Source organism: Euwallacea similis, chromosome 16 (assembly GCF_039881205.1).
Source record: "Euwallacea similis isolate ESF13 chromosome 16, ESF131.1, whole genome shotgun sequence".
Classification (NCBI taxonomy): Eukaryota; Metazoa; Arthropoda; class Insecta; order Coleoptera; family Curculionidae; genus Euwallacea; species Euwallacea similis.
This window is the reverse complement of record NC_089624.1, coordinates 3387038-3399269: the sequence shown is the minus strand read 5'-3', so window position 1 is coordinate 3399269 and position 12232 is coordinate 3387038. Positions and strand designations below refer to the sequence as shown.

The following is a 12232-nucleotide window of genomic DNA, read 5'->3' as shown; positions in this document are numbered from 1 at the left end:
ATTTGTATATCCCTGTGGCGACCATGAGATTGCGCTGAGGGGGATGTGCAGGCGCGTTTTCAACTTTTATGATGAGTAAAATTGTGAGTAAAACTTCATATTGATGATTTTTTTAAATGTTTTTAATAATTGGTGTTTTTCTAGTTTCCTCAAAATTTAGCAGAAGATTTTTCCAAGCGAATAGTGCCGCATCCATATGTGTACCTACTTTTTATAAGTACATAATATATTGAATCCTTTACCTATACGTATTTATTTAATATAAAATTTATTGCCTTATCGGACAAACAGGTTCATTCATACTAATTGAATCTCCATACTTCTTGCAACAAAGTACTTTATTAATGATTGGTTTTTAATTAAGAAAACATAGTAGCGTGATATAAACGCACTGAGATAAAAATTCTGTCTCTTTCAATAAGTGTAAGGATACAGAGAGGACCAAAATTCCTGCATTAATTCGTTAAAATTGCAAGGATTTATATGACAAATTCATTCATCTTTCAAAACGTTCGATTTTCTCTCGATCATATCAATTTCCTACCGAGTAAGTCTTCCAGACATCGATAAAAACATTATTTTTATCACGATAAAAACCAGATTTTTATCAGTGTCGTCAACTTAATGTGGCCAGTTTGATTATGTTGTCAACAGCTGACAATTTTGTCGACTATTAAATCTTATCATCAAAGAATCATTCGCATAACCAGTTAATGGTGAATGTGCTTTATTTTTATTTTAGTGAATGAGCTTGGCTAAGACATGACTTGGAAATTGAAGATTAAGGCTCGGTTCTGTAATCATCGCTTTAGCTTGGTTCGGTCAAAGTCAACCTTCTTATATTGGTGGTAGCTATAAGAAATTCGTTGCAATGCCATTTAATTTTGGCAGTAAGATTAAGTTATGATTGAACATCCGAACCTAAATCGCAGGTTCGTGGGAACGAACACACTAAAATCGCCGATTTTTCTACAGCTGTAAAGTGCCATTTTAAGCGCGCTATTTTTTTTTAATAACCATTTTCCACTTGGCTTCAGTCCAAATACTTAATAGGAAAATTATTCTAAATACTGGGTGTCTCGCTATACTGGGGTCACGCTCGAGCACTCGGAATTTGATGCACGGAACTAGGGCAAAACAAACGTTCCAGAAACAAAATTGGAATTTCACAACATAGGGGGTGTACAGGGTGTTCCCATAGCAATTGAGTAAAAATTTAATTAAGAAAAGTCAATGTTTATTAAACTTTTGCTCATAGATCTTAGCTTATAAAACATATGGCTCGTTGCCTGTTATCGTTTACGACCTGAACAGATGGAGAAATTTTCAAAATGGCATTTTTGCCGAGTTTGAATTAGAACGTTTAGAATCTCATAAGGAATTCAAAAATTTCATTAAGGGGTTCCGCGGGAAAAAATATATTAAATTACATTTGTCTGCTATACATTGGTGACCCTGTATATTCGTCTAAAATGCTGCACTGAAAAACAAAGATTTGTCGTGTTCGAGCATTTTCATAAAAAAAAACTTTGCAATATCAATGAATGTATGCGGTACCTACTTCTGGTCCTCTCTGTACTTGGAGTCCTCGTTTTCACCCCATCGAATGAGGTCAGATAAAGCTAATCTTAATTAAAATATGTCATTTGTGGTTGCGATACTGGATGAATTATTAGTAAATTTTCTGTACGTTAATAAATTACGAGTGAAATTTTTCAAAGTGTAATGTTCCAATTTTGATAAATCAGAAGGTTTAATAATGCCCGCTGTTGAACTCATTTACTATACGTGGATTTTTACCATTGTAACATTCCATGCACAATATGAAATTTATAACCATTTAATGGAGGACTTAAATCGCGAAGTAATCACTACCAAAGCAAAACATATGCGGAAAATAAAAAAATTGTTTATTTTGATTATGGTTTGAGGTATATTTAGTTTGCTCCTTATTGCTGGATTTTAGTACTATCTTACACTTTCGGTACAGGAGCGTTCTTTATCGCAAATTTAATAGAACTGAATGTGTTTTGTAGCGTTTTTAATTTAATACAGTAGTGTTATCTTAGATTTTGAGGCAGGTCCTAGGACTTGTTCTAGGTTTTGAGGCAGGTCCTAGGATTTGTTGTTCTTGGTTTTGAGAGAGATCCTAGGACTTATTATTTTAAATTTTGACGCAGATGTTAGCACTTGTCCTAGGTTTTGTGATGGGGCAGCTAATTCAGGACTTGGAACATTGTCAATGTTTGCAAGCCCTGAAAACTGCGAATTAAGACCTCAACGGAGAACCGAAGACTAAGAATGTTCGTAAATGTCTTATCGTTTGTTTTGATTTATCAGCTATTATTTTATCTAAGTTTCAACTGAAAGAAACCACATGGGCTTAAGGCACAGACATCGAAATAAATACATAAAATACATCGGTCTTTATATTAATACTGCACGCTGAGAAGTGATAACCGAACTTTATTCCATAAAGTAGTGTAGAAACATTCATTTAGTTCGGCAATAAATAAAATCAACCTTTTGTCTGTTCAGTGCGTTCTGCCACAGGTGCAAACGAGATACACTGGGAGGAATTTTCTGTCCATGACCATATTTGACATTTACCACCATCTGCCAAAATATGGCGGGATTTCAATTTCGAGAAGAAAAAATAGGTTGTGTTATTTGTAGTTTATTAACTTAATTTTATTCGCGACTATTTGTATTTTTAGACAATTATTGCATATAAACCGTTTTTTAACTCTTAGCAATGAATATAATCCATGAGCCATTGCGATACGCCCACGAAGATGGTCATACAGATGTTTGTTATTCTACTGATGGAGAGTAAGTTCTCTCTCCCTCAAATTTTATATTGTTTCAATGCTATGAACACTTTTCCCTTGTATATATCGATATGAACCCCCCAAATTGTCTGTAGGTAGAGAAAAAATAAAATTATCTTTGATGAGGTTCATATACTCCGCAACTAAGTTATTTTTTGAAAAGTTTCTCTGGTTAACTGGCTCATCAATGAACTCTGGAATGTCTGTTTACTTCAGATTTAAAATGTATAGAGCTAAGTAACCTGAGGTTACCAACATTTATTCAAGTAAGTGAGCCAAGTAATTTTCCAAAAAACCTTAAGACTACTACTTAGAAATCTACGAGGACTACTATCTGTCATTAAATTTCAAGAATTTATATCACTTGTATAAATTGCTATGGCAAATTCAATACAGGGCCAGCTTGCTTTAGGTTCACTTGTTCATTGGGTATTATTGAGAAATACAAGCCAAGATGTATCTCAGGAGAAAATTATGAAGTACATTCTGTGCAAATATTTAGCACATGACAGACAAAAGTTTGATCTTTTTGGCACAGCAGTTATTAGACCAAAAGTTCTAATTTATATAAAGAGATGAGGTTTGCAAGGAACCTATACCTATTAGAGAAAAACCAGTAAAGTGTAGTGCATCTTACATTTAGTAGATCATAAAACATGTCAGGTTTAACTGTAATTAATTAACTGTGATAAACAGTTGCTCAATTTATAAGGGATGCTATTTTAGTGTTTAATAATCTAGAGTTTGTATGTTGTTGTTTTCATAGGACTAGAGCTATTAGTTTTTAAGAAAAGTTTTAACCGTTGTAAATTTACCCCATGATTTGAAAATAATTTTAGTCCATAACCAGTATTGTTATTTCTTTTTAATCTTGATGTTGTGTTCTGAAGAAGAGATAAATAAATTCTTTATTTATTTGTAGATACTTCATGACCTGTGGAGCTGATGGCGATGTACGAATATGGTCTGTTGAAGAAGGTGCTGATCCTACACATACTTGTATAGGGGAATTTGCTTTGAGTGTTCGTCATAAAGGTGATCAAATCTATGTCGCTACTGGTAACAATGAAATTCAAATCTTAAGCCACCCTGAAGGTGAAAGAGATCATTTACTCACCCGAGCTACTGATCTATTCAATCAAATTGCCGTGTGCAAAAATAAAAATGTAAGAATGATTCAAATGCACACCAATCTAGTTAAATTTTAAATTAGCATCTCTAATTACAATAAAATATTTTTACAGATTTTAGCCTTAGCTGGAGAAGGCATGGAAGTAACTATAATGGATTTAGACACAAATACTGTTAAAACTAAATTTAAAGATCTTGGAGGACCTTGTTTAAGTGTAGCACTTTGCCCTAATGCTTCAAAAGTAGCTGCTTCAAGTGGTGATGGGCACCTTCGAGTGTGGGACATTGATTCTGAGTTATTATTAAAAGAAATTTTATGTTTTCCCAAAGTTAACAGTTTTGCCAACTCAAAACTTCTTTGTAAGTTTAAATCTTTTTTGTCAGTTTCCATCGAACAATTGACTTTTAGGTCGTCTTGACTTTGAACCAAACACTGGTGACATTTTGGCCTACCCTCATAACAACACAATTAAACTCTTGAACACAACAAGTTGGAAAGAAGAAACATTATCTTGCGGCAGCGTTAAAGTTAACTATTCAGTTTTAAATTATTCGAGTTGTGGAAAATATTTAGCGGCAGCAACACTTGAAGGCGATTTTGTAATCTGGGAAACTTCCAACTTGAAAATTTATAAAATTTCCAAGCATGAGAGTTCCCTAGCTATATGTGGTCTTATGTGGAACCCTAAAGGTGTTTTCACAAATTGTTAATTACAATTCAATCTAATATAGTATTATTCTATTAGGAAATGGGGAAATTGTATATACAGATGTTGAGGGCCAGTTAAGCATAATGTCAAATTGCAACCGGTTACAAAGAATTGACCAAGAGACAATAGACAAGAATGGATTTACAGAGCATGAGGTTGATTTTCGAGAGTTTATAGATGAGCCTGTGAAAGATGTTGATGATGCTGTTTCTTTATCAAGCTTGCCAAGCAGGGCTGGAAGTTTAGAACCTGAGTTGCAAAGTATTGGTGAAGGGAGTAAAGGTATTCATTCTTTACTTTAAATTCAGTATACTTACGGTTGGAATCGAATTTATGGGGCTCTTCGAAATGTTTAAACTGTTACGTAATTCTTAGTTTTTGAGATGTGCTACCAGGTTTTTACTTGTGTAGGATCAAAGATTTTGAAACTTCGTTGCCGGTATTGACAAGTACAAACAAATAGAATTATTAATGCATAGAATCACTAGATCTGGATCTAGTGTCCCCTTTTTCTTCACCAGTGTCTTCAATTGCGGAATATTCGCGTTACAGTATTCATCAAATCTGTAATTTTGTGAAATATCTTTGGAGAGCATTTATTAATTATTGTGCACATGTAAACATATTATTTAACTTTTTGACAGGAAATTTCAAAATTCTTTAATGTTTCTAAGTGTCTCATTTTGTTCATTAATTATTTAATTCTCATAACTTGAGCAATTTGCATAACATTTATCTTATACTTTCGTAGCCTCATCTCGAGCAAGTAGCCCTAGACCTCACTCTCCAGCGATTCCCTTACAAGCATCATTTATGCCCTCCTGTACACCTGAACATTTAGATCCTAGATATTTGTGCTGGAACGATGTGGGAATCGTTAAATGTTACGGCAGTAATGCAGATGATGAAATAAGCTCAAAAACGATTGAAGTGGAATTTCACGATTCTACGTTCCATAATAGTATGATGGTTCAGAATTTCAAGGATTATACCATGGGGTCGATCGGTAGAGGTGCCTTAGCTGTCGCAAATTCCAAGTAAGTGGGCATTTATTTGTTTTTTTGTATTATTCTTTGTATTGTACAGGGTGATTTATTAACAATAGAAAATCTCAAATCTAGAAATACTACATGTTAAATGGTAACAATTGGAACATACATGTCTTATTCGAAAGTCATTAGTTTAAGAAATATACAGGGTATTAACAGTTAAAGTGTTAATTAGTTTTTTGCCGTTATTCTAAAAATATCAAAGTTTGGAATTTAAAATTTATAAAGTTTTTTTAGGCAATTAATAATATCTGTGTTGCAATTTCCCCTTTATATTATCCAAACATAGAGTTCGTTAAATCCACTTTTCCTTGACCATATTTAATTAATGTCGAATTAAAAATATAAGAAAAGACTTTCAATGTTGTTTCCAACTTATAATAATTTATTACTGGGTTATCATACGTTCAGGCACATCGTGGAATTACACGATTTACTGTAAATAAATTTCTAAATTTTTTCTTTTTTTAATTTAATTAATAAAACTATTTATCCAAATATTTGAATCGCCTAACAGAGCAACATTTTGTCAAACGTCTCCCTGTTTGTGCAAAATCTTGTAGTTTAGATGTTGTAGAACTATCCGTCTAGTTCAGAGATCTTTCAATTTTTATTAACCTTAACAGTCTCGACACTTAAACAAAATGATAAAATTTCAGTCAATTACTCGTCCTTCCCTTAACTGCAAACAACAAAGAATGGACTCAAAATTTCGAATACGAAACCATTGTTCTCATAGCGGCTTCAGAGAATTTGGTTTGTTTCGCTTCTTCCAACTACATAATCCGAGTTTGTTCGATATTTGGCACTCAAAGAGGCATCGTGTCGGTGCCAGGACGAGTGGTTTGCATGTCAGCTTTTCAGAAGTTATTACTTGTGGCCTATCACGCCGGACCTGCCAGAGAAGGTGATCAATGCATTAACATTAAACTATTCAAATTCGACGGTAAATTCACGCGCAATCGGAGAATTTCTTTCATTGCAAAGTGCAAATTTCAGGTATGAATGTGGAGAGTCACGATTTGAGCTCCGCTCTAGGCCCTGGATCCACTTTATATTGGCTGGGTTTCTCAGATATGGGTACTCCGGCTATGTTGGATTCTTTAGGCATGTTGAACTTATTTCCACCAAAATGCAATACGTGGATTCCTTTCTGTGATACTACCGAACTAGTAAGAATTTCGCCATTCGTTGTATAATTCTTTGACACGCTCAATCTTAGAGGAAAAGCCCGGGAGATCATTTCTTCGTAACAGCAGTATTTGAGTCTTATCAGGCGGTGGGTGGGATTTGGTGTAAAGGTACTGTGTACCCAGGTTTTGTACCACGACCTACGGTATGTGAATTACCCTTACAGCCTCCATTTGCTGAGTGTAGTACTCAGAAAACGCAACTGGAGATGAGTCTCTTCACCTGGTCCAACTTAAACATCACGAATGTGGAGAGAAATTTCAAGGAAACTGCACTGAAACTTTTTGCAGTGAGTTCTTTAAAATTTACTAAGGTAAAATAAACAGAAATATGTTTCAGTTGTCATGTAAAAACGAACTAGATCAACGGGCATTTGAATTAATGCAAATTCTCGGTAATCAACAAGTACTCAATTTGGCCCTTAAATACACCAGTAAAGTTAATAAAAAGCGCCTCTCAGATAAACTTATCGAACTTGGAGAGCGCTTAAGGCAGCAAAATGATGAAAGTGAGGAGTCTTCCCAGAATTTCTCTGGCACGTCGGTATATTTTGACTTGTAACTTGTTTTATTAGTAGTTTTTCTTTGTATTTTTTTTAAGAGTATTCAACAGCCAGAGCAACTTGTTATTAAGCCCAAACCTACCAGATTAAGTCTTTCTAAACTCACCCCAAAGAGTAGAAAGTCCATTAAAGAGGTTGGTATTACATTTACGTTTTATTTTAAGTTTAAATTTGTCTTCTATTGTAATTTTAGAGCTCTTTTGTTGCTGCTAGCAACTCAGAAAACAACGAGAATAGCCAATCTTCAATAATTAATACTCAAGTATAAAGGCACATTTTTTTGTATTCGGAATTTACGTCTCTCGTTGTAGGAATCAATATTTAAAGAAGATGAGTCGCAATCCAAAGATGCCTTGCCTTTATTGGAGAGTGAAGACACAAATAAAACTGTTAGCCTTACACCGAATTTAAACCCGTTTTTGAAGAAGCCAAAGAAGATAAACGCTACGAATCCATTGAATCTTTCTGAGAAATACGCAGGAGTAAACTATGAGACACCTGACCCAAGGCAGAGTTTTGAGGTAGGGGAAAATATGAATGATTTGTGTCAGGTTTAAATGTTTTATGTTTTGATAATTATACAGGTAGCTGAGAAAAGGAAGCTTTCAGATTCAGACTCGGAAAAACCAGCGGAGAAACAGAGAAAATTGGATAAGTTTTTATTTTCCAAGCAATAATAATTCAACAGGTATTTTTATTTGATCTTTTGTCGCTTTTTTTTGTGTTTGGCTATGACTCCTCTTTCCTATTGCTTCATATACCGCAATTTTTAGTGATTCTATATCGAAGAATTTGGTATATAAGATATATTAATATTTAAAAACGTTGAGGAAGTACAGAGTGTTCAAGCATTGTTGGTACACTACTGATTTTCATTTCACGAGTACAATGTTTATACCAACGCGTCCAATACAGTAAAATTTAGATTAGTGAAGGACAATAATTATTCCTTATAACACCATCTGGGATTTACCGGATTCTGTGTAGCTGTGGCGCAATATAAATATGGTGGAGTTCGATTTTTGTTGCAGAATGTCAACAGGTTATATTAGAACTCAATTTAAGGTAAAATGTCTATAAATGTGTATATTACATAGTGGGTGGACCCACACCCATTTAATGCGATCAATAAGAAAAGCATGGTTTACAGCGAAACCGTGTAAGGTACGGAAAAATGTCTAATTCAATTTTTTATCTATAATTGGATGTACTATCTCACGGTTATCCTCATTTTTGTGTTTAGTGAATTTAAGCCAAGCTTAGACTTAAGTTTGGCCTTTAGACTTACAGGAAATATGAGGGAAATTATTTGTATAATTTTGAAGGGAATTCAAGAAGTTAAATGTTATATTAGGTCTTCTATTTAAAATAATTGGAAATTCCGCCATCCTGAAAATGGTTTTGATGGATTGGACCCATCAACTTTGATAGTACAATTACTGAAAGGCTACCCTGTTTAGTGATTATTAAACTATGTATACGGGGTAATTTCCGTTTGGCCATAGTTGTGCCAGTAAAAGGTGTCTGTTATTTTGTCTTCATGGGAACTCTGTTATCATGTCCCCATGAGAAGTAGTGCAGCTTAACGTCGGTTATTATAGGTCGGAACTAAATGACGTATCAGTGGCTAGATTCCTGTTTTTTTAATGAGTTGAGTTAGGTTTCAATCAGGCTGGAAAATGTAGATCAAATTACTCTTCGCTTTTGACGTCACGTTTACTTTCAACGTCAAAGTCATAAGTCATATATGTCAGTTAACGTGTGTGTAAAGGAGGTTGACGTGTTAATTTGTATTTTTTTTCTAAAAAAAATTCGATTATGAAAATTTCGAAAAAGTAGTACCTATTTTCCGAAATAAACAGTATTATATCAAAATGTCCTCTTCGGCCATATACATTTTGGACATAAAAGGTAAAGTCCTAATATCCCGGACATACAGGGGCGACATTGACTTGAGTGTAATCGAGAAGTTTATGCCTCTTTTGATGGAAAAGGAAGAAGAAGGATTGTTAACTCCCATTTTACAAACTGCAGATTGCACTTTTGCCTATATAAAAACTAACAATTTGTACATTGTAAGCACTACTAAGAAAAATGCAAACATAGCCCTGGTTTTTGTGTTCTTGCACAAAATTGTTCAGGTCATGACTGAGTATTTCAAAGAGCTTGAAGAAGAGAGTATTAGAGACAACTTTGTAGTTATCTATGAGCTGTTAGATGAGTTACTTGATTTCGGTTATCCTCAAACAACAGATAGTAAGATTTTACAAGAGTACATTACACAGGAGGGTCATAAATTGGAAATTCAGCCAAGAATCCCTGTAGCTGTAACTAATGCAGTTTCCTGGAGATCTGAGGGTATTAAATACAGGAAAAATGAGGTGTTCTTGGATGTTATTGAGTCAGTAAATCTGTTGGCCAATGCCAATGGGAATGTTTTGAGGAGTGAAATAGTTGGTGCAATAAAAATGAGAGTGTACCTTTCAGGCATGCCTGAACTCAGACTTGGTCTCAATGATAAAGTATTGTTTGAGAGCACTGGCCGAGGAAAATCCAAGTCTGTTGAGCTGGAAGATGTAAAGTTTCATCAGTGTGTACGACTATCTCGCTTTGAGATTGATAGAACCATTTCTTTCATTCCACCTGATGGAGAGTTTGAACTCATGTCATATCGTTTGAACACTCACGTGAAGCCTTTGATTTGGATTGAGTCAGTTATTGAGAGGCATGCTCATAGCCGTGTGGAATATATGATTAAGGCAAAATCGCAATTTAAAAGAAGGTCTACAGCTAATAATGTAGAGATAGTTATACCAGTGCCTCAAGATGCCGATTCTCCTAAATTTAAGACTACAGTTGGGAGTGTTAAATATGCACCTGAGCAGAATGCCATAACTTGGACTATTAAATCGTTCCCTGGAGGTAAAACAATAATTTAAACATTCACAATGTGCTATTGAGAATAATTATGTTTTCAGGTAAAGAATACTTGATGAGGGCGCATTTTGGCTTGCCCAGTGTTGAATGTGAAGACACAGAGGGAAAACCCCCCATTCAAGTAAAGTTTGAAATACCCTATTTCACTACATCAGGCATACAAGTACGTTATTTGAAAATCATAGAGAAGAGTGGCTATCAAGCTTTACCATGGGTAAGGTACATAACACAAAATGGTGATTATCAGCTCCGTACCAATTAATTAGTTTTTTTTTGCTATGGTTAAGTTAAATTAATGGTTTGAATAATTTTCTTTTCCCTAACTTTAATTACTGTTATATAAGTATTAATGAGTGATCCAAATATTGTTAAATTATGTACGATTAAATTTACTATAATAATCAATGTGATGAAGTTTTTTTTATTTTTTAATGATATTAAGGAAGAGTTGTTTAAGTTCTTGTAATTGATTGAAATGAGCGCGTTAGAAGCAAAACGTGTAAAGTCCATTTTTTACAGATATAATTTGTTCAGTAAAATTAGGTGTTGTGTTCTATCAGTGCATGTTTATTACTTTAACAAATATATTCCACTGCGTTTTAGTGCTTGAAATCATACCTAAGAAGCAAGAGAGGTAAAGTTCTGCATCAGAGTTTGACTCTTTTCTCTAAAGAAACGTAAGTGGATTTTACTTTTTTGCTTGACCCTCCCCAAAGATGTCACAATGTAGTTATATTATTTACATAAGTTTTATAAGGCAGCTCATTGTCGCGCCATTCTAAATTTGCAAAATCAGATGGGAACTGTATAAAGAATTAAAAATACTGCGTAGCTTAATGGCTACTTATTGGAAAAATGGAAAACATTGGTTCAATCATTCTTTTTTCCACTTTTAGATCATCTATACATTTAGAAACGATGAAATTTCTTTTTTTTTCAAGGTAATATTTATTTTAATTTTTATATTTCATGGTAGACGTAGAATACATCGACAAAACTCCATCTTAGTATAATTTCTTAAAAATTTTAATGATTCTATTTTCCAATCAGCAATTTTGACACATAAGAACAAAATATCACACATCATCAGCAGTACTACTTTTTCCTATGAGTTTGGTCCATCCGGTACTCTGATGTGATTTAATAAACTATAATCCGTAATATCTCCCAACCTCATTTTTATTAAGACTTCGCATTTACAAACACCAATTCCAAATAACAGCAAAATCTACACGTAAAATCTTAAAGTAAACTGCAGATAAATCCAGTTTTACTTTCTTTGATTTCCAAGTATCTGGTGAACGGAGTACATTTTTGGTGTGATTTTTAATCCTGAAATCTTCTTTCTGATACTTTTTCAAAAAATGCACTCACGTCGAAGAATCGAAATAGGAATATTTGTCTCATATGTAACAGTAGCTCCACACGGAAGAGCTCTTTATTTTGTGAATACCGTTAAGTTCAATAAAGTACCCCAATAAAATGTTTTCAGAGTTCTTTTTATGTTTTCTAGCTCATGATACTTCAAGAATGTCTGATACGATGCTTCGTATAGAACTGTGATATTGTCGGCAGCAATCGTTCTGCTATATAATCTTGTCATCCAATTTACACCAATGACATCGTCAGTTTGTGTTACTGTCGTCATGAATGTAAACCAATTTCATACAGGTTTTTTCTTTGCGATCTTGGAAAAATAAGTACATGATGGGTGTATTAAAACGTGTAACATTGTGAATACAACCTTGTCCTATTTTTTTTTTAAACTGATTTTTGACGCTTATATGATTTAATTACCAAATTATTATCATACTGAAACAT

The 12232-nt window shown here is 33.9% G+C and overlaps 2 protein-coding genes across 3 annotated transcripts; both read left to right on the top strand.

Moving 5' to 3' along the window:
* Nucleotides 1–2537: 2537 nt before the first annotated feature.
* Ctf4 (Chromosome transmission fidelity 4) lies at nucleotides 2538–8174 on the top strand. 2 transcript variants are annotated; one of them, XM_066397794.1, is made up of 15 exons: nucleotides 2538–2660; nucleotides 2718–2832; nucleotides 3754–3997; nucleotides 4076–4322; nucleotides 4372–4653; nucleotides 4709–4954; nucleotides 5424–5709; nucleotides 6381–6667; nucleotides 6721–6893; nucleotides 6944–7201; nucleotides 7252–7455; nucleotides 7513–7608; nucleotides 7668–7736; nucleotides 7786–7995; nucleotides 8059–8174. In XM_066397794.1, exons 2-15 carry the CDS (start codon nucleotides 2756–2758, stop codon nucleotides 8149–8151), a joined length of 2772 nt encoding a protein of 923 aa, XP_066253891.1. In that variant the 5' UTR covers nucleotides 2538–2660; nucleotides 2718–2755; the 3' UTR covers nucleotides 8152–8174. The 2 variants fall into 2 exon arrangements, with proteins under 2 accessions (XP_066253891.1, XP_066253890.1); XM_066397793.1 differs by having other exon boundaries at nucleotides 2544–2832.
* Nucleotides 8175–9216: 1042 nt separating this feature from the next.
* Nucleotides 9217–10816, top strand: AP-1mu (adaptor protein complex 1, mu subunit). Its single transcript, XM_066398084.1, has 2 exons — nucleotides 9217–10396; nucleotides 10453–10816. Exons 1-2 carry the CDS (start codon nucleotides 9349–9351, stop codon nucleotides 10671–10673), a joined length of 1269 nt encoding a protein of 422 aa, XP_066254181.1. The 5' UTR covers nucleotides 9217–9348; the 3' UTR covers nucleotides 10674–10816.
* Nucleotides 10817–12232: the final 1416 nt, after the last annotated feature.